The 22,160-nt window shown below is 41.3% G+C and overlaps 1 protein-coding gene across 2 annotated transcripts in view; it reads right to left on the bottom strand.

Annotated features, from left to right (window-relative positions):
* Nucleotides 1-22,160, bottom strand: part of SEL1L3 (sel-1 suppressor of lin-12-like 3 (C. elegans)) — a 91,288-nt gene that overhangs the window by 64,492 nt on the left and 4,636 nt on the right. For both annotated transcript variants that reach the window (XM_010839926.1, XM_010839925.1), the window contains exons 2-6: nucleotides 13,606-13,732; nucleotides 11,587-11,708; nucleotides 11,117-11,232; nucleotides 8,767-8,825; nucleotides 898-1,030 (exon numbers count right to left, since the gene is read on the bottom strand). In XM_010839926.1, the coding sequence (XP_010838228.1) occupies nucleotides 898-1,030; nucleotides 8,767-8,825; nucleotides 11,117-11,232; nucleotides 11,587-11,708; nucleotides 13,606-13,732 (557 nt within the window). The remainder of the gene's footprint in view (nucleotides 1-897; nucleotides 1,031-8,766; nucleotides 8,826-11,116; nucleotides 11,233-11,586; nucleotides 11,709-13,605; nucleotides 13,733-22,160) is intronic.

Consider the following 22,160-nt stretch of genomic DNA (forward strand, 5'->3'; position numbering starts at 1 on the left):
TACATGACCACTGGAAAAACCATAGCCTTGACTAGACGGGCCTTTGTTGGCAAAGTAATGTCTCTGCTTTTCAATATGCTACCTAGGTTGGTCATAACTTTTCTTCCAAGGAGTAAGTGTCTTTTAATTTCATGGCTGCAGTCACCATCTGCAGTGATCTCCTTTCTGCTGCTGCTGCTAAGTCACTTCAGTCGTGTCCGACTCTGTGCGACCCCATAGACGGCAGTGCACCAGGCTCCCCCATCCCTTGTGGATTCTTACCAAAGCACAAAAAGCAACCAGGGTGAAGTTTCCCATGTGGGGCAGCCCCCCTCTAGCTGTTAGCCCTGCTAGAGCTGGCCTGGAAACTTGGACAATTCGATTCCATTTGTGGGTGGGTTTTGGACTTGAGAATTCAATTCTGACTACAGGGCCCTCTGTGATCTCTGCCACCGCAGTTCACCCCACCCAGTATGAGCTGAAGGCCTGTTTCTGGAGAAAGCAGTATGCAGAACCAAAAATCTAATTTGCTGGAGTGTCTCCTCTTCTGATACTTTAAATAATAGCATATAAAAGAAGTTTTACCAAATAACTAAGCTTCTCTCCGTTCATTAGCTTAATCACTGGATAGGCAACAGCGTGATAAAAATCGACTCTATAATTAAGCTACTAGTTATTAAAACAGAGGAAGTAAATGGTTTCCATTTTATGAGTACTAAATGAACCAAACGTTAACAAAAATCTATTATCGTGTTTGCAGGGGGGAAAAGCCTCAATATTAATTATGTTTGGTGACAGAGCCAATGCAAGGTCTGGCATGGATAAATCTTTTGTTTGCACTGGACTGAGTTCCATGTTCCTGAGCTACCCGCCCATCACCCATAAGCACCCGAATACATCTTGGTCCCCTGGGCTCACCTGTGCAGGGTGCAGAGCGTGGAGGCGATAATACTTCAGGGGTCCAAAAAACCCTTCAATGCCGGCCACGTACCTGCTGCCTCCAATAATGAAGTACCCAGAGGTGTCATTATAATGAAAATCCTCATGGAAACTAGAAAAGTACAAAGGATTAAGATAGCTCTGGGTTTGAACAGATTTTTTTAAAGACCCTTTCATTGACCCTCCTTGACTTAAAACCCCAAATTTCCACAAACCCTTTCCTTTGAATTCGAGAAGATGAGATGATGGTGGGGTCAGGCAGGCTTAGCTAAGATCCCATCTCTGCTATTTACCAGCTGTGTGACCTTGGATCAGTTGCTTAGCCTCTCTGAGATTGAGGCTTCTCATTAGTAAAAATGATAATTCCTCTCTTACTGGGTTGATAAAAGGATTAGGTAGATGCAAAGACAAAACATACAGTATCTATTAGTAGCTAAGTGCCTTGCCCACCAAATATTCAATGCAAGCGAAAGAAAAAGTGGTAGTCACTCAGTCATATCCGACTCTTTGCGACCCCATGGACTGTAGCCCACCAGACTCCTCTGTCCAGGGAATTCTCCAGGCAAGAATGCTGGAGTAGGTAGTCATTCCCTTCTTCAAAGAATCTTCCTGACCCAGGGATCGAATCCCAGTCTCCTGAATCGCAGGTGGATTCTTTACTGAAAACATATAGCATCTATTAATAGCAAAGTGCCTTGCCCACCATAAATGTTTAATACATGCCAACTATCGATATTGGTGAAACTGTTTAGAATTACTGGATTTATGTGTAATTGCTAATCTTAATAGAAATATTTTACTCTAAAAGAAAAAAAGAAAATTTGTTGAGTAGACGGAAGGTGAATGTGGGAAAAATAAAAACACACCCTATTAGATAAGAACCAAGGTCAAATTCAGAGTTAGGAGAAGGTGGCCATAGCAAGGTCAAAGGACTTGGCCAAAGATAAGAGGTCAGCACAGATGACGTGTTGGAAGTCTACTTTGTCTTGAAAGGCTCAAAGGATCAGGAAGGAAAATGGAGGAGGAAAATGGGTTGACATGAATAAAATGCACAAAGCTGTTCTTGGCAGCATTGTTTACATCCACCAAAGACTGGAAAAGTCCAGGTGTCTGTCAGTGAGGACTGGTACCCACACCATTCAGTGGGTCTTAGGCATGAGCTCTTTTATTACACAGTTTAAAAAAGAACAAAAAGCTCTGGAGAAATATCTAAAATACACTAAGTGAAAAAGATGAAAATGTAAGAGCAGAGCAATACATACACATTTTATCCAAGGAAGAGAAGAATGGATTTTTTTGTATCTGCATTTACAAAAACTCTGGAGAGAGAGAGATATATATAAGAAACTAATAAAAGTATTTCCCCCTGGCATGAGGGTTAGGGGATGGAGTGGATGGGAGAACAGATAGAAGCAAAACATCTAATTATAGAACTTTTTGCATAGATTTGATTTTTCTACCATGTGCATTTACTACCAATTGAGAAAGTAAAATAGGTGTGGGTGGACAAGGGGCCATAGGAGCATATGTGAACAGCAAGGGGGGGTCAAGACAGGCATCAGGTGAGAAGCCAGGCAGAGACAAAAGAGCCAGGGAGCGCCGAGGGCAGATGGCAGCAGAAGGAAAGGACACAGCTCATCAGGCAGGCTGCCAGGAGCAAGGGGCCAGGGTGAAGCAGACAGGACAGAGCGGCCACCAGTGGTTGGGGCAGAAGCCAGGCAACCTGGGGTCATCCCAGGAGAGAGGATGGGTTGACTGTCAGCCAGAAACCCGACCCTGAGCAGGTACTCCTGGCTGGAAGGAAGACACAAAGGTGAAGAAATGGGCACCGGCAGCATCACCCTATGGCGGCCGGAGGGAACACTTGGAAATCAGCTTTCTTCAAAGGCAACTGATGCTGAAAAGAAATGCTTTATTGCCTGCTATTTCTTTTTCCAGAATCTTAGTCTTGAAGGGCCCTGGGAAGATGATGGTCTCTTCTTCTTCTTCTTCTTCTTTTTTTTTTAAAGGCAGGACCACAAAGTTATTATCTCTGAGAGTGGTGAATTGATTCTGCTTCTTAAGACCTGTGAAAAATTTGGACACTCCAACTACCCTCATGAGGAGGTAATACCAGCACTTGGTGGACACGAAGCAACACTTTGGAAGCAGAAGCTCTCATGACAGAACTCTGCTTAACCAACTCTCCAGCTCACCTCGTGGCCCATCCCTCAACATAATGGATACTAGCCAGCTGAGGTTACTCTCTGGAACCCTCGTATTCTCATTTTTAAATGAAGACAATATTAGTACCTATCTACAGGTGGCACTAGTGGTAAAGAATGTGCCAATGCAGGAGACATAGGAGATGTGGGTTCAACGTTGGGTCAGGAAGATCCCTTGGAGGAAGGCATGGCAACCCACACCAGTGTTCTTACCTGGAGAATCCCCATGGACACAGGAGCCTGGCGGGCTACAGTCCATAGAGTCGCACAGAGTCAGACACAACTGAAGTGACTTGGCATGCACACACACACAAGGTCACTGGGAGAAATTAGCACTTAAACAAAGCATTTATAACGATGCCTGGCACAGAGTAGGCACCATAACTATTAACCACAGTTATTATTATTAACTTAGTCCACTCTACTACTTTTGATGCCATTTGTTGGGCTGTATGCTTACCAAGAGTAAGCTGTGAAAAAGTGATAGTCGCTCAGACTCCATGAACCGTAGCCCACTAGGCCCCTCTGTCCACGGGGTTTCCCAGCCAAGAAAACTGGAGTGGGTTGCCATTTCCTCCTCCAGGGATCAAACCCTTGTCTCCTGCACTGCAAGCAGATTCTTTACAGTCCAAGCCAACAGGGAAGCTCCTCACTCACTTTCACTTTTTTCGTGCTTACCAAGAATAAGATGTGTTTGTACCCAAACCTGTTTGGTCATTGTAACCCTACAATGTAATTAAATCTTATGTAATCCCAAAAGCACGGAGAAGAAAGAGATGCTCATTCTTTAAAAATTAAGTTGAATATTTTGGGTAGACTCAGTAAAGAATGGTTACTAAAAAAGCTCTTATGGAATTAGGACAGCTGGAAAAGGCTGGGAAAAGAAACTGAAGAAATCTTGATGAATTTTGGGCTTCAATGGTTTCACAAGTGTCTTTGTTTTCTTTTCATTTGGAAGAAACAGAAATTGGGTACCGTTTATGCCAGAAAGATCACAAGAAACTCCAATCAGTAGATCCATACTCAAAGGCAAGGCTGTAACTAGAAAGACTGGCAAATGAATGTACATATCCATTGTTTCAATTAAAGCAAAATGCTTATGGAATATTTTAATGAATCTTTGCTTTAACTGAATTCTCAATTAATCAATAAATTGCTTTGTCCCTATGGTACTAGCTTGTAATTTTTTGTCATTATTATAATACAACTAATAGATCCTTTCAGTTCCATCTCCCTCCACATTTTTCTTCTCTAACATTCTCAGTGGCTGCATCGAGACTGTAAGAAATTCCTTGCACTGTGCATTGTTTGATGGTCATCAATTTTGCTGACATAAAAGCTGAGCTAGATGGTTCGAAAGCCCAAGCCTGTCCCTTCTTCATGCAAGCATCAGACACGCTGGCAAGCTATCTTTACTCTTATCTGGACATAGGAGAGTGCCCTGGTTTATTACTGTGAAGGACCCAGCAGTGGGAAAGGATTGCCTCCATTGTTAAGTTGGCTTCGCTCAAAATTAGGGAACAGCTTTGGCTCGAGGGTTCTGTAGCAGGGGAACTTAGAGCCTCAAATGAGCCTCTTACTCCTTAAAATAATTCTCATCTTAAGTGTCACTTCCTCATGGCCTGGTCTAAATTCTGGCTCCTTTGTGGTCCTCTGAAGCCAACAACCTCCTTATTTCCTTCCCTGCATTTATCACAATTTGGAATTTTAAATTTATTTTAAACAAATTTATTATTTGTTTAAAATCTGTCTTCCCCACGCTAGACTTTTTAGCTCCACGAAGGCAGGGACGGATTGTATTCTTGTTCACTGTTTTATTCCCAGAGTCCAGCACTGTGTCAGGCATGTGGTAAATGTGTTGGATGAATGAATATATACTGGATGGATGAATGGATGGATGAATGAATTCAACAGCAGACAGCTCTGCAATTGTCACTGCAGCCTTTCATGCAGTGCAGCAGTGTACTTCTCAGCACTTAATTACTGATCTTCATACACCACTTTTGTAGGATAACAGCTATCATTATGTTTACATTATGAGAACAAATAAAAGGAGGATTAAGAGACTTTCCTTGGAACACCTGTAAACATCTGAAATATTTGATGTGTAGTGTACTGACTTGGCCCATTCTGAAATCTCTCTGGTAAATGAGATTTCAAAAATATCTAACCACACGAATCCCAGGTGGGCCAAGATTAACTCTTTAGTTGTTCCATTGATGGTGGTGGTAGTGGGGGTACTCCAGGAGTATAGGATGAGCAGCTGAGATGGTGGTGAGGGGCAGTCTTGGGCCTGGATACTGCCAGCGTTCCCAGGTAAGGAACCGTTTCAAAGCTTTCACTGGGATGTTGAGTTGGTATGTACCTGAACATCAGTTTTGAACTCTGGAATCCTATATGATCATACTGGTTCTGTCTTTACATAAAATTTTGTTATTTTGTGAATGTTCCTGGTGGTCCAGTGGCTAAGACTCTGAATTTCTACCGTGGAGGGCCTGGGTTCAGTCCCTGGTCAGGGAACTATATCTTACATGTAGCAACTAAAAAGATCCCACGTGCCACAACTAAGACTCAGCACAGCCAAATAAATACAAATAAATATTAAAGAAAAATGTGTTACTTTGTGCATCAAGGATTCTTTACATTAATCCTGATTTTTAAAACACTGTGTTAAATGTTATTTATTATGAAGATTGTTAGGAGTTGAATTGTGTCCCCTGTAAAATGCATATGTTGAATCTGAACCCCCAGTATGGATAGGACCTTATTTGGATATAGGGTCATTACAGATATAGTTAGCTAAAATGAGATCATGCTCGAATAGGGTGGACTTTAATCCAGTATGACTGGTAAACCTTAGAAAAAGGGGAAAATTGGACAAAGACTCGCAGGGAAAATGTCATGTGAGGATTGGAGTTATGCTGCCACAAGCCAAGGAACTATTAGAAGCTGGAGAGAAGCTTAGAATAGCTCTTTCCCTAGAGCCTGCAGAGAGAGCGTGGCTCTGCCAACACCTAGATCTTGGCTCTCCAACCTCTAGAACTGAGAGGCAATACATTTCTCTTGCTTAAAAAGGTGATGCTAGAGGTAAAGAACCCTCCTGCCAATACAGGAGACATAAGAGACGCAGGTTCCATCCCTGAGTTGGGAAGATTCCCTGGAGGAGGGCATGGCAACCCACTCCAGTATTCTTGCCTGGAGAATCCCATGGACAGAGGGCCCTGGCAGGCTACAGTCCAGGGGGTCACAAAGAGTCAGACATGACTGAAGTGACTTAGCACAAGTCATTCAGTTTGTGGTACTGTGTTCTGGCAGCCTTGGCAAAATAATATAATCACTAAGTTTGGGGGGGCTTCCTTAAATTTTATGTGGAAAGTGCCCTCCTTGCCTTACCCTGGTCCTAATTCTGGATCTTACTGTGATTCACTCCACTCATGTCAGCAGCTACATTTTGCAGATTTAAGAAGAAAGGAAGCCCTGACATAGAAAAGAAACAAAGGAAAAGCTTATGAAATTCAATTGGTTGTCAAAAGTGTCTGAGGTTGGAGATGGGTGTTAGGGGAGAAAGGGCAGGTATTATTTTAGACTTTATATCCTGAAACGCAAACCATTAATTTCTGGATCAGGACTTCCCTGATGGTCCAGTGGTTAAGAATCCGACCACCAACGCAAAGGACACAGGTTTGCTCCCAGGTCCAGGAAGATTCCACATGCCACAGGCAACTATGCGCCACAGCTCTTGAGCCCGTGCATCCCAGAGCCTGTGTTCCACAGCAAGAGTGACCATCGAGATGAGAAGCCCGAGCACTGCAGCTAGAGTAGCCCCCACTCACCATAACTAGAGAAAGTCCACGCAGCAACGAGGACCCAGCACAGCCAAAAATAAATAAATAAAATTTAAAAAACATTTCTGGGGCAGGACAGGGCACTTGAAGAGATTTCCAAAGGGGCCACACATCATTCGTTTCTCCAGAGTAAACTCCCTGCCCTTCCTATTCTCAAAGTCTTCATAGAAGAGCCCATGGTGGCCCATTATATAATAAAACTCCTATCTATTGAATTTTCCTGACTGGTCTAAATCCACCTGGTGCCCTTGAGACTTCTGTTCTGTCCTAAGATCTTGGCCTCTGTGCGTCAATATTGCCATCCAGTCACCCCTGACTTTCTCTTTGCAACCTAAGGAATACCACTGCTTTAGCCTCTCTCAGTAACTCTAATCCATTAATCTGGTCATGGACATAAGAACTGTTCTATGTGCCCAGGGCCTGACATAATTGTTTGATTTAAATGTAAAGAGAAATAGTGGGGGAGGAAAGTAGAGTGTGTGCTCCCTACTCTCCGGTCATCACCCCTCTTTGCCTTCCTTCCTTTAATAATTGGTTTCCAAGAAAATCTGGACTGCTCAGGGACTCTGAGTGAACAGAGCCTGTTTGGAAAGACAGTTTTATGCTTGGTGTTGTGAAATGACTAAAGGATGAAGGAATGAACCACTTTGCCACTCCCCAGCCAAAGTACCCAACAGTCCTGATTTTCTTCTTTTGTCTTTTGGCCATATAGCACAGCATGCAGGATTTTAATTCCCAGATGAGGGACTGATTCTGTGCCCGGTGCAGAGGAAGTCCAGAGTCCTAACCACTGGAGTGCCAGGGAATTCCTCTGGTAAGTTTTTTAAAATTATACATACAAAGCTACTAATTTGTGTTTCTGTTTTATACACACACACACACACACACACATATACAAGGGCTTCCCAGGTGGCTCAGTGGTAAAGAATCCGCCTGCCAATGCAGGAGATGTAGGTTCAATCTCTGGATCGGGAAGATCCCATGAAGGAGGGCATGGCAACCCATTTCAGTATTCTTGCCTGAAAAATCCCATGGACAAAGGAGCCTGGTGGGCTATAGTGCATGGGGTCGCAAAAGAGTTGGACATGACTGAGCAACTGAATAAACTATTTCTGTCTCCAGATCTCATTGTAAATTGTTCCTTTCGTGGCACCATGATGAGGTACCCTGAGTTCCTAAAGAACTCATGCCCCATGGTTCTACTACTATAAAACCCACTCTTAATCAGGGATGCAGAAGCAAGTTAAAATTATGACACACAAGGAAAAAGACCCAATTCTCAGTTTCTGTAACTCTCATAGAGAATGATTATATCAAGATGAAAAGTTAGCCCAATATCAATAGTTACATACATTTCAAATTTAGATTATAAACATAAATATGAAGGCTGTCTGCTTTTATGTTTTACACTAAGTCAAAGTTATCAACTCCTCCCAGTAAGCAACATTAATACTTTGATTTGTTTTCTAGAATCCTTTGTAAACGATAATTTTCAAAGAACACGAATTATGCAGTGCTATGAAAGGAAGAATTTACAATGAGATCTGGAGACAGAACTAGTTTCTCTTGCTTGGGAAAAAACAAAAAGAAGGTTGTGGGCAAAACAAGGAGAGTTTGTGGGCATTTAAAAAAGAAAAAAAAAAGGTACAAAGATTAACTTCAAGGCAGACTAGTTACCATTTGTGCTTGGAAAAGCTCAATCAGATGGGGTAGGAATAACATTAGGGTGCAGGGCTAACACAGGAAGGTTTCTTAACCCTCATCCAGAAAATTTTGACACAATGAAAAGCCACACTTACCTAATGGTCTGATTATGGTAGTCTTTCAAATCCTGCCCAGTGCTGGTGGTTACTACTATCTATGTTGGGAGAGATACACAAGGATTAGTAATGCCTCCAGACCCCACACCATAAATACAGTCCTGGGGATGAGTTACTCATAAAATATGCTTCATAGTCTTTTGTTTGATCAGTTTCTGCAAAAAACAAAATAGCAGTTTACCAACCCTGTGTATATTTTGAGACTTAAGAAATTTAATTTCTCCAAATGACTTGAGATGATAAAAATATCTATAATGTAGTTTCCCCCAGGGGGTTGTAGACATTTCCAAACTTTGAGTCAAAAGATTCTTTTGCTGAATTCGTGCTTGAAAGCTTGTTGCATAGAAAGACAAAGAAAGGTGTAAGCTACTTCCTCAACACTAAGAATCGTCACCATCACTTCAATGGTGACAATGTTTTCATCGTGAGTGTTGTTAGCTGTCTTGCATTCTTCTTGTGTCTGGACTACAACATAAGCCCGTAAGGTTAGGGGGCTCTTTGACTCCCCAGTGCTACCACAGAGCAAGTGTTCAGAAAACACATTCTGGCTTAACTAGATTCTCAAAGATGTAGCTCCAACACCATGTCTCTGAAAGAAAAGCTAACTCAGAAAAAGCAGTCCAATTCAGCCACAGACACCGTGTTGTTTCAGAGAAAAAAATGACTCAGACCAATTGTCTTTCTAAACCAACCATTTACTTTAGGCCAATGTGTCCATTTAGTCAAAGTAATGAATATAGTGGTCTTACCACTGAGCTGGATTTTGTGTAGAAAAACAATAAGTATTATTTTGGAACCTATGGGTATCAGGGAGAGCAGATGGGATGCAAAGATAAAAGGGCAATTGGTGAATGTCTACTAAAAAAAAAATCTAGCTTTTTTTTTCTTTCTACTCCATCTGGTCTTCCTAACTCTTCTCTTCCGCTTTACCCAATCATGTACTCTGCCATTAGTTAAAGGATTACTTTGATTTATTCCTCTGTTTAAAAAACTTCAATGACACCATGCTGCATGGCCAGAAGAAATTGGAAGTGAGCATCCAATGATGGGCTAAAATATCTCCTCTGTTTCTCCATTTAAACTCTGTGCCCCATCTGTAGGAACCTTCTTTAGGAAACCTTCCCTGAGCATCCCAGCATGAAGTTGGATGTCTCTCTTCTGCGAATGAATATGAATCATCTGGCAATTAGGCTCACCTTATGACACCCCTTTACCTGCTCTATGTGACTTCCGTAAATAGTCTCTAAGCTCCTTGATCATAGTGCCTGGCATACAGCAAGTATAAAACAAGATCTGTGATTTGCTCTGATGATTTGATACCTAAGTGATATGAGGCACTGACCTGACCTTAAGAGAAAGCAGCAACCAAGCTAAATGTCATCATAATCTTCATGCAAATGAGAAGCTAAAACTCGGACCGCAGCAATGTCACCTAACAACATTAAGGAAACAAACATACAAAAATGCCAGCTAATGTCTTACAAACGCTCCTCAGTTAAGCTACAAGGACTGACCCAATTTCTCTTCTCTTCAGAAAAAGGACATGTGATAAACCTAACCACCAAGGGAAGTCTGTATATTCTCTAACACAGAAGACAAACAAAACGTCTTTTCCAGTTTCGTTTTCAGAAAATCACAAATCAGTAAGAAAAGCTGATAAGAAAGTAACCAGAAAAAAGGTAGTATACCAGTATCATATATAACAATATAAAGGAATGGCATTATCTTCAATAATAACAAGAGATTTGCCATAATCCATAAAATCTGTGTTATAAGTGCTTGAAACTGTTATGTGCAGTGTTTCGTAGTCCAAAGTAGATAAAGAACGTCTGCCTCACCAGAATTATCACTCAGGTTTGTTGGTTATTATTTGTTTAATGTCAAGCACAAGCAATTGTTTTCACTGCCAAAAACAGTCAAGCCACTTCTTGGCTGAGCGAACCAATAAATTTCCTATAAAAAAGTTGTAGATTTGATAACACTATATAAATATGGCCAAGGCTGTTTTACCATTTATCTCCTCAAAGCCTATTTTGCTAGGAAAAAAGGCTTGAATTGCTCAGATAATTGTGGTTATATAGCTAGATGTATTATTCATTCACAGTATAGTCAAAAAAAGCACTTTAAATGTTAATTAAATGGGATAGAATGCTTATGATTTAAGATTCCAACTATAAAATTTTTATTTAAAAAAAGTGTTATGGTTGTAAAAGTTTATCAGTTACCACAAATTTGTTTTTGCAGATTTCTTAGCTCCCTGACTTTACAGCAATGCTTAAAGTTAAGTGATGGTGCTGATATGATTCATGATGGAACATGCTCTTGGTACCTGGCCGCCATTAAAAGAGATATCCAGGCGAAACCACTCCTTCAAAGGTATGGTGAATTTCGTTTTTACAGCAAGGTCTTCTCCTTTGACAAGATGCATTTGAATATGCAAGTAGCCTAAAGGGAAAACAAAAGTTTGTGAAAATGACAAAGAAACTTAGAAGTGAAAGAAGTGGCTATATCTTTTCAATGATTTTCCAAAACTGCTATGACTAGATCACATTCCTTCTTCCTTTAAATAAAAGCAAAATGAAACGAAACAACAAAAAACACCTAAGTACATTCGTCTGTATTGAAAATGTTTGTTTTAAGCTTCCGGAAAAAGTTGAACTTGAAGCCCATATTTGGAAACCATCATTCTTTACTGCATTGCCACAATGACAACGTTCCTTATTCTAGACAGACATATTGGCCAAAAGACAGAGAGTAAGAAAACCACATATCGTTCTAAAGATTCTATTTCATACTTACCCTCTTCAGTAAGAAATATAGAAGGTGTGCCGTACATCTCATTAGAATCAACAAAGTACAGAATCCCACAGAGACTGGCCTTGCAATAATGGAGTAAATAAAGCCACAGTGAAACAGTAAACCTGCAAGAGTGAGGAGAAAAAAAATTCTGCAGATTGATATCATCCAAGAACAGGTAATTATAGTTAACAATGACCAAGTAAATTGCTTTTTTTCCATTGAAGGGATGAATTTGCCTTCGTGCTCATCATGGGAGATCCACTTGCAAAGCTTGATTTTAGAAACAAAGGAGGTAGTTATAGTAACTGCGAAAGACAGGAGTTAAGCGTCACTGTACAAAACTAGCAGACATTGTACCTTGCACCAAAAACTCTTCCTATGCCTTTTTGAGAATCACACGGACCTGCCATTTGAATACTTGATTAAGGCTTATAAAGCCAGACACAGACTAAAAATCTGGGTTTTAATAAGAGGTGATTTGATAAGAAGCTATTCTAATTTCAATGATTAAAAAAAAAAACATAATTAGGGCTTTTTGAGCAATTTCATTTCTTTCAAAGATAAAAGCCCTAAGGCAGAAACATGTCATAATCTGCAAATGGCATTGCCATATGCTAATAGGACCCAGAAATACTATTTTAATGCACACATGAGGTTGTTTGGTATCACAGTTCTGGCTCACCGATATGGAGCAACTACTCTAATTGTTCCATTTCTGGACAAGGGCTATTTTAGTTGAAAAAAATACACTGTCCATCTGTGATTTGCCAAGTGAGGATAAAATAACAGTAGTCAACTTCAAGAGGAAATATTTTAGCCAAGCTTTGTGATCCACAAATCATTCAACAAATATTTGCTGTTTGAACACTTGCTTGATGTCACATATTGTGCTAGTGACCAGCAGTTTAAAGATGAGCTGAGAGCAATTGTGTTTTGTGAGTAAAACATGAATCAAGGTCAAAACCAGTACAGAGAATGCTCTCCATTTCCCCAAAAACCAATTCACAGTTTGGGTTAAAAGGGCAGCGGCCCCAGATTCTTTGGGGATTCATCCCAACAAGGCCTTAGAATGTTAGAATATTCTGGGCTTTATAATCTGGCCTCCAAATCAGTGATAAGATATACAAACAGATGGTGCCACACAGCTCCCTCCTGACCCACCCAGCTGAGCAAGCTCATGAAGATAAGTTATTACAAGGAAGCTTAGCAAGAACATACGCTTAGTAAAGTGACTCAAGATCTTTCTACAGCCAGCAGCATGGGAAGAATTAAATCACTCTGCTGAATCCATCCGGTCTGAGGTGAACCACGAACCATTTTCAGCATCTTCAATTCAGCAGAAGGAAAAATATATATATATCTGGGTTTTGCTGAAATCAATGGAGGAGATCAGAAGTTGTGAGATTTCAAGCAGCTCATCCAATCTTCCAAGGCAGAAAAAGCAAAGCAAAAGTTGCAATCTGGCAGGGCTGTGGCTGGCTGCATTTGACACCTTGCAAAGCCTCAGGCCCCAACACCTGACTCCCTTACTTAGGTCATTCCCAAGACTGGCATACCAGTCATTAGGAGGCAAACTGGGGATTGCTAAGTGAGAGAATGATTTCCAAATGCATTGAAGTTTTTGGGTCCACAAATTCTGCCTAAGCTATGAACAGCTCATCATTTCCTCAAAGCATATTACAGAGTAGGTCCTCCTAAGTGGGTCCACTAGCCTGCCCTAGACTTCCCAGATGGTTCAGCGGGTAAAAAAATCTGCCTGCAATGCAGAAGACACAGGAGATGCAGGTTCAATACCTGGGTCAGGTAGATCCCCTAGAGAAGGAAATGGCAACCCACTCCAGTATTTCTTGCCTGAAAAATCCCATGGACAGAGGATCCTGGTGGGTTACAGTCCTTGGGGTCACAAAGAGTCAGACATGTTTGAGTGACTAAGTGTGTGAGTCAGATCAGCCTGCTCTGGTCCTCAGATAAAAAGAACACTATGGCTGCACTGGCCCCCCATCACCAGCCCCTTCTTACACTGGGTAATCTATCCGCTGGCGTCGAGTGGCCTCCAGCTCTCGATTCTGAAATCTCAGGAACTTCTTCACAATGCCTGTGTTTTCTCCACTGGAGGCATAGAGAAATTCCAGGAGGGTAACCACATCTGTAAACAGCAAGACAGCTGCCTTTTAATTATTTCCAGAAAAACACGGCTTTCAACACCACATTCTTTCTGGAACCTACTGCCTAGCTCCAATCAAACATTTAAGTGAATCGTCTGAAAATATCAGCAAACGTTTATGGCACACTGAATATATGCCAGGCACCCAAGACACTGCACAGAGCTATCTCAATTCATGTCCATAGCAACCCTACAAAGGAGAGTCTTCATTAGTCCCACTCTACAGATGAAAAGCCTGAAGTATAGAGAGGTAAAATAATTTGCCTAAGGTAACAGAGCTAATAAGTAGTAGAACGAAATTTCAAGTTTCCAGCTTAGATTCTATGTGCTTAACCACCTTACATCCTGCCCGTCTAATGCTATGAAAAGCATTTTGAATTTGTGTAATAATATTAACAGTATGGTCCATACTAAATAAATACTAAATAAATATGTATATGTATTGTTCAATGGGTCAAGTTGCACTTTAGATAAGAAAGGGAGTGGGCCCTGGAATTTCTTCAGCCCTAGGGCTTCTCCTGTGGCTCAGCTGGTAAAGAATTTGCCTGCAATGCGGGAGACCTGGGTTTGATCCCTGGGTTGGGAGGATCCCTTGGAGAAGGGAATGGCTGCCCACTCCAGTATTCTGGCCTGGAGAATTCCATGGACTATATGTCCATGGGGTCGCAAAGAGTCCAACATGACTGAGCAACTTTCACTTTTTCACTTGGGGTCTAAGAAGTCTTCTGACTCACAAGGTGAAACAGAGAGCATTGTAAAAGTTAAAGAAAAACCAGAGCTGCATTTCTGAATGCAAACCGATAATGATATCAGTTTGCAGCCTGGGGTTGTAAGTGAGAACTGCGAAAACTGCAATTTGAACTCTTACTTGCAGAGTGAACACACGGCCCAGGATCCTTTTCCCAACTAGGACTCCAGATTGCTGTCATTCAGGACTTCCCAGCACCGTTCAAGTCTGGATGTAGGTTTCGGCCCAATTCGGTGATGTATATGCTACTACTTCGGAGAAGGCAATGGCACCCCACTCTAGTACTCTTGCTTGGAAAATCCCATGGACGGAGCAGCCTGGTAGGCTGCAATCCATGGGGTCGCTAAGAGTCGGACACAACTGAGCAACTTCACTTTCACTTTTCACTTTCATGCATTGGAGAAGGAAATGGCAGCCCACTCCAGTGTTCTTGCCTGGAGAATCCCAGGGACGGGGGAGCCTGGTGGGCTGCCGTCTATGGGGTCGCACAGAGTCGGACATGACTGAAGTGACTTAGCATAGCATATGCTACTACTTCTCTCTAATGCTTCTATTTCTTCTTTTTTAATGACTGCATATTGAAATTAAGTTAAATAATCTTCTATTAAATATTGGAATTGTTGTGTAATGAGTGGAATTGTGTATAATGAGTGGTTTCTTTTGTTAAGGCAAAACACCATACGCTTCAAAACCAGAGTCTTTGGTAACAACCTAGAGGGGTGGGATGGGGAGGGAAGATGGAGGGGACATGAGTAAATCTATGGATGAGTCATATTGATGTTTGGTAGAAAACAACACAATACTGTAAAGCAATTAAACTTCAATTAAAAATAATTAATTTTTTTTTAAGAATTTAAAAGACACAAAAAACTAGAGAGTCTTCCACTTTATTTTGCACATGTGGGAGAGTTCTGTGGCTCTAGAAAAGAGAAGTACCTATAACAAATCTTACAGAGAAAACTGAGTTATTTCATCTGTATTTGAGGTCTAAAAAGTTAATATGGACTTTTTATTTCACATACTCCACCCCATTTCAAAGAAAAATTAATTCACTGAGTTCAACCTAGAAACAAAGATCATCTTTTCTCTTTCTTAAAATGCTCCTTGGTCTAAAGGTCTATATTTAAATGGTGGAAATAATCTGCTTTCCTGGTCTTCTTAGAGAGGGAAGAGTTGACTTTTGGGCAAGTTACCAAATGACAATATTGGCGAAAATTATAGGAGCCTGAGCCTGGGACAGAGGACACCCCAGCTCTCATTCCTCATTGGGGAAAAATGCTTCACTATATAAAGAGGTACCTCTAGTTCATTATAACTTGGAAATCATAAGAGCGATGTTTTCATAGTCTCAGAGATACATTTAGAAACCCCAAAGGGTGGAGTTATTAATTCCAACAGAAATACTTCAAACTTTTTTCTTTGCAATTTGAGCTCGATGTGGGCACGTTGGACTTGCTGGTCAGTTATGGGAGCCAGGAAAGAGGATTAGGAATGGAAATACTGCAAGGGTGTCTTCAGAATCCACAGAAAAAAACTGACCGAGAGGTTGATGTCAGCCCAACCTTGGCTAGCTTCCACCATGGTGAGCAAAACATAGGAGACCAGATGGCCACGTTAGCCCCCTGGGAAGCCTTCTGCTGGTGATTGCTGTTGAGTTATCTAGTATATAGTAGAAAAATTTATCAGAATGAGCAAGATTTGATTCTGCCCCACCTGACTACAGTAAAAGGAGGTTTCATAAAGGAGGTTTCCAAAGTGAAAGGAGTCAAAAGTGAATGTTGATGAGCCTTTCCTTTATCCTGGGATCAAAGTAAAGCTAGTTGAATAAGAGAACTTGCAGCAAAAGACTGTGGAGGGAAAATCTAAGACCCAAAGATCTAAAATAATTTTACAATAACACATATCTTTTGTGTCCAACAAAACCAAAGTGATGATGGTTTTCTTGTAAAATCTGTAGCTTTAATGATAGTTCTATGATTTGGAGTTCTATTACAGTTTCCCTCAGTACAATATTGTCTTCCCATTTCATTAGAAATAATGAATAAAAACGAAAAATTTTGGAGTAGGGAAAGACTTGAGAATTCATCTACATAAAATGCATCAACATAAAATATTAGCCCAGGATAAATAACATCCTCCAAGAACTGATTGGCTGCTTGGACTGCTATAATTGATTTGTGATGACTATCATAGGCATTAAATGGTAAATAGCAGTAACAATGCCATTGCCCATTGAAGGATTTACAGGTAGGTAAACTCCAGTTCAAAACATGGGCTCAAAGAGGTTAAATGAATTGCTAACATAGAATGTAAGCTCCAACACAGCAAGGACTTTACTTCATTCTTTAATCCATCCTCAGAGCCAGAACAGTGGCCAAAACATGATAGAGGCTCAAAAAACATTTAGGGTGTGAATGGATAAATGAACAAATGAACACAGCTGTGGCCAAATCAGGATCTGGATCTATGTCTCTTTCACCCAACATGTTCCATAATTCTACAATGTTCCCCATACCCCCCAAGCCAAAAATTAAATGTCTCTTTTTTCAGATCCTTCCCCCAAATCCATTTCTTTGGCTAATCTTGAATGAGGAAGTTACATGGGGAAGAGGCATTATTGTGACATAAGCACAAAATGCCATAGAATCAGTTCGGGTTTGGAACCCGCTCCCTTGGCCACTTTTATTGCTTTTATTGCTTTATTGCTTTTATTGTTTCCTCAAATTTTAGAGCAAGAAGAAGCATTAGATTTAACATGGTGCAAACTCCTTCATTTGGAGACAAGAGAAGTGTTCGTGTCTTGTTAAAGGTCGTATAACTAATAAGAGACCCAAATATGACTCAAACCTGGTCTCCTACTGCAAACCAATGTGCTTGTTATTAAACCACATCACATCTCACAAGTCCTTCCAGAGAGAACTAGGGCTGATGTTCAGCTGGCATGCCCATGTGCGGCTCTACTGGTTGTTAAAATACTGAAATATGTCCATATTGTTTAGATGATGTGCCCCAACACACACACAATACCCACTCTGGCTTCTCCTTCAGAGTAGAATCTGGCTCAGTAACGATATTCAGCACATTCTGTTTCAGCACCAGGGCCAGTGCCTGGAGGAGCCTGCCTGGGCCCCCCACCTCATACTATTTGTTAAATGTTTTGAATATCACCCTGAGTGATATTTAAAAATATATATATCACCCTGAGTGACATTAAAAAAAAAAAAAAAGATGAGGACAATAAAGGACAGAAATGGTATGGACCTAACAGAAGCAGAAGATATTAAGAAGAGGTGGCAAGAATACACAGAAGAACTATACAAAAAAGATATCTTCATGATCCAGATAACCACAATGGTGTGGTCACTCACCTAGAGCCAGACCTCCTGGAATGTGAAGTCAAGTGGGCCTTAGGAAGCATCACTATGAACAAAGCTAGTGGAGGTGATGGAATCCCAGTGGAGCTATTTCAAATCCTAAAAGATGGTGCTGTGAAAGTGCTGCACTCAATACACCATCACATTTGGAAAACTCAGCAGTGGCCACAGGACTGGAAAAGGTCAGTTTTCATTCCAATCCCAAAGAAAGGCAATGCCAAAGAGTGTTCAAAGTACTGTACAATTGCACTCATCTCACACACTGGCAGAGTAATGCTCAAAATTCTCCAAGCCAGGCTTCAAAAGTATGTGAACCATGAAATTCCAGATGTTCAGGCTAGATTTAGAAAAGCCAGAGGAAGCAGAGATCAAATTGCCAACATCCACTGGATCATCAAAAAAGCAAGAGGATTCCAGAAAAACATCTACTGCTTTGTTGATTACGCCAAAGCCGTTGACTGTGTGGATCACAACAAACTGGAAAACTCTTCAAGAGATGGCAATACCAGATCACCTTACCTGCCTCTTGAGATATCTGTATGCAGGTCAAGAAGCAACAGTGAGAGACTTTATTTTCTTGCCTTCAGTCTTTCCCAGCATCAGGGTCTTTTCCAATGAGTCAGTTCTTTGCATCAGGTGGCCAAAATATTGGAGCTTCGTCTTCAGCATCAGTCCTTCCAATGACTATTCAGGACTGATTTCCTTTAGGATGGACTAGTTTGATCTCCTTGCTATCCAAAGGACTTTCAAGAATCTTCTCCAACACCAGTTCAAAAGCTTCAGTTCTTCAGCACTCAGCTTTTTTACAGTCCAACTCTCACATCCATACATGATTACTGGATAAACCATAGCTTTGATTAGATGGACCTTTGTTGGCAAAGTAATGTCTCTGCTTCTTAAAATGCTGTCTAGGTTGGTCATAGCTTTCCTTCCAAGAAGCAAGTGTCTTTTAATTTCGTGGCTGCAGTCACCATCTGCAGTGATTTTGGAGCCCAAGAAAATAAAGTCTCTCATTGAGAGAGTCAGACACCACTGAGTGACTTTCACTTTCACTTTTCTTTAGAGATAGTCTTGAAGCAAAGAATTCATTGTTTTGTTGTTTAGTCACTCAGTTCGTGTCTGACTCTTTGCGACCCCATGGACTATAGCCCACCAGGTCCATCTATCCCGGGGATTTTCCAGGCAATAATACTGGAGTGGGTTGCCATTTCCTTCTCCAGGGGATGTTCCTGAGGCTAAAAGTCTGTAAGGGGAACTTGGAGGAAAATAAGCTACGATTTTCTGACACAGAGAAGTAAAGTTAGAATGATGATAACTCAATCTTCTTTCCAAAGGCAGGACACTAAACAGGCAGTGGTGATTGGGAGTTTAATTGTCCTTAAAGCCAAAGCCTGGGAACAAAAAATTCTACTTTCTAGCAAGTATGATTTAGGTTGGAATTTCTCACTGCAAAGGGCACTAGGCAAAGAAGTGAGTGACTAAGAAAGTCTGTAAGATGTTCAACACTAGGAGTCTTAAGAATAAATAAATTCCACTCCCAGGAATTTATCCTCCAAACATATTTATTTGTGTGCACAAAGATACACATGCAAAGGTGCTTACAGAAACCTTGTTGCTAACAGTAAAAGACAAAAGATGACCTGCATGACCATCAACAGAGGACAGGGCAAATAAATTATGGACTGTCAGGCAATGCAATGCTAGGAAGCTATTGCAAAGAATGTGGTCATGTTTCCTGTACTGACATAGAAAAAATTTCTGCCATATTGTTAATGAGCGCAAAGCAGAATCTTTAGTATCTTCCCAGGTGTGTAAGAAGAGAAGGATCTATCAGCCTAATGATTATATGGGCAGAGAACATCCCTGGAAGGAAACACAGAATCTAATGTTATTGAGCTTGGCTCTAAGAAATAGGACCAAAAGACTGGGGCAGGTAGGAATTTACTCTTCCCCCAAAACTTTTTAACACTCTCTGAATTTTTTAACCAGGTACATGTATTACTTTGTTGGCTACAAGAGAAAAGAACATCTCTGGACATTTCCATGCAGGCAGGGAGAAGGAGACTGCCACATGCAAAGGCCTGCCCCGCCCTGGGCGCCCCGGCGGTTCAATCCACTTCAAAGAGGCAAAGTCCAGTGGCTGAGGAAAACAGGGTGATTCATGTCAGTCAAAATTCAACTTAGACAAAAGTGTATTCCTTCTAATTTAGAACCTGGGTTGGAATTGTTTTAGCATATGTCAGAGAAGCAGCTTAGCAAAGTTGAAAGAAGCAAGAACTTGGACTCCATTAAACAAGTTCCCAGAGCCTCAATTTTCTCCTCTGTAAAAAGAGAATGAAAATACTGTCCTCCCCCGGGGCTCTTATGAGGGTTAAATGAGACACTGCGCATGGAAAAAGTGACTTGAAAATCATAAAGGCCAATGCAGACGCTAGGCATTCATTAATGGTATTACTGAAAAATCCAAGTCTACAGTGATTACCTGGGAGAAAGAAAGCAGTCTCTTTTGTCTCTAAGAGTGTCACATTTGTAGTTCTTATAATTACAAAAAGCATCATCATATCATTAACTTGAATTGTTCCACTGAATAAACTGATATTTTCACAGAGACACGTAAAGTCTGTCTCCAAAATTTGAGTTAGTCTTCTATGATTTTGTTGTAAACGAGTTTTGTTATAAGGAAATCTTACTTACAATCCATTGGGTCTGAAAATGAGAATGAATTTTTAGTGAAAGGACAAGAGAGTGGAGAAGAAGGAGACTGCCAGTTTCTGACCTAAGAGGGAAAATCAGAAAAATCTTCGTCTAGGTGGAAGTACCAGTGCAGCAGACATAAGAGATCCCTGGAGGAGGGCACGACGGCCCACCCCAGTATTCTTGCCTGGAGATCCCATGGACAGAGGAGTCTGGTCAGCTACAGTTCACGGGGTCACAGAGTTGGACTGAGCACGCAGCAGGTGGAAGTAGAACAAAATGCTTGCTACATCTGAGCATGGCATCTAAGGAACTCCAAAGTGTCGCCCCAACTTGCCTTTCCAATCTTCTTTCCGGAACTGCCCATCTCACACTTCAGACTTTACCTGAACAAAAGCTCAAGTGTGGCTACTCCACACTTCCACCTGTGGCAGACACTGGTAATCAATCCACATGGCGTCTCTCTCACTAAGCACAGACTCGGCCTCAGAATCTTCCTCAGCACTGTGCTCTAGGTAGCCACCCCCATTGCTCTGAGCTGGCAAGCAAGATGAAACCCATTTGCCATCCCTCATTCCAAGGGTTGCAGGCTCATCCCCATTCCCGCGTCAGACTGCATTCCCTTCTCTCTTTTTCCTTCCGCCTGGATGTGCGTGCGTGCACGCTACGTTGTTTCATTCATGTCCAGCTCTTTGTGACCCCATGGACTGTAGCCCACCAGACTCCTCTGTCCATGGGATTCTCCAGGCAAGACTACTGGAGTGGGTTGCCATGCCCTCCTCCAGGGGATCTTCTCGACTCAAGGACTGAACCTGTGTCTCTCATGTCTCCTGCGCTGGAAGGTGGGTTTTCCTTTATTCTTTTTCTGACTATGGAAACTCTACTCTTTCTTAAAACTTCTGTTCAAATGTCACTTCCTCTGTGAAGAACCCTTGCAAAGGACCTAAGATGCAGATTGCTCAGTAACTTTTTTCTATGAATAAGTGACTTAAATAAATAAATAGCTTCACGACATCCCCTGGCAATATAGCTTAGTAGTTAAGTGTGGTGTTTGGGAACCAAACTACTTGAGTTCAAGTCCTAGTTCCATCATTAGCTGAGTAACTTTAGACTAATTACTCTAGTTCTCTGAGTCAGTTTCCTCCTCTATAAATTATGACAGTCGTGCACTGGTATTAAATTAGATACTTGCACAAGCACTTAGCACAGTTCCTGGCACACAGTGAGTGCTCAGTAAGGGAAAGTGACTGTTACTATTGGGAGCTGTGTTTACTTCTGGATAACCACGTTAAAGAGAAGGACCATGTCTGCGTCTTTGAATCTCCAGACTTAGTAAAGAAATTGGTGCAGGATGGGTCTTTATGGAATTGAACATGATACACATAAGGGGTGGTGAGTACCAACAGAGAACTAGAGGAAGCTGGAGGGCAGAAAGTTAGTTTCTGATTTGAGAATCAAAAAAGGAAAGAAAAGAAGAAACCTTTGTGGAGAAGGAGTAGAAAATTTGAGCAGACTACTGAAATATGACTATGATTTTGCTAGGAAAACATGAAAGATGGCCATGGGGCTGGGAGAATGTTGAGGGTAGGGGCAG

This window comes from Bison bison, unplaced genomic scaffold, assembly GCF_000754665.1.
Source record: "Bison bison bison isolate TAMUID 2011002044 unplaced genomic scaffold, Bison_UMD1.0 scf7180017864136, whole genome shotgun sequence".
Classification (NCBI taxonomy): domain Eukaryota; kingdom Metazoa; phylum Chordata; class Mammalia; order Artiodactyla; family Bovidae; genus Bison; species Bison bison.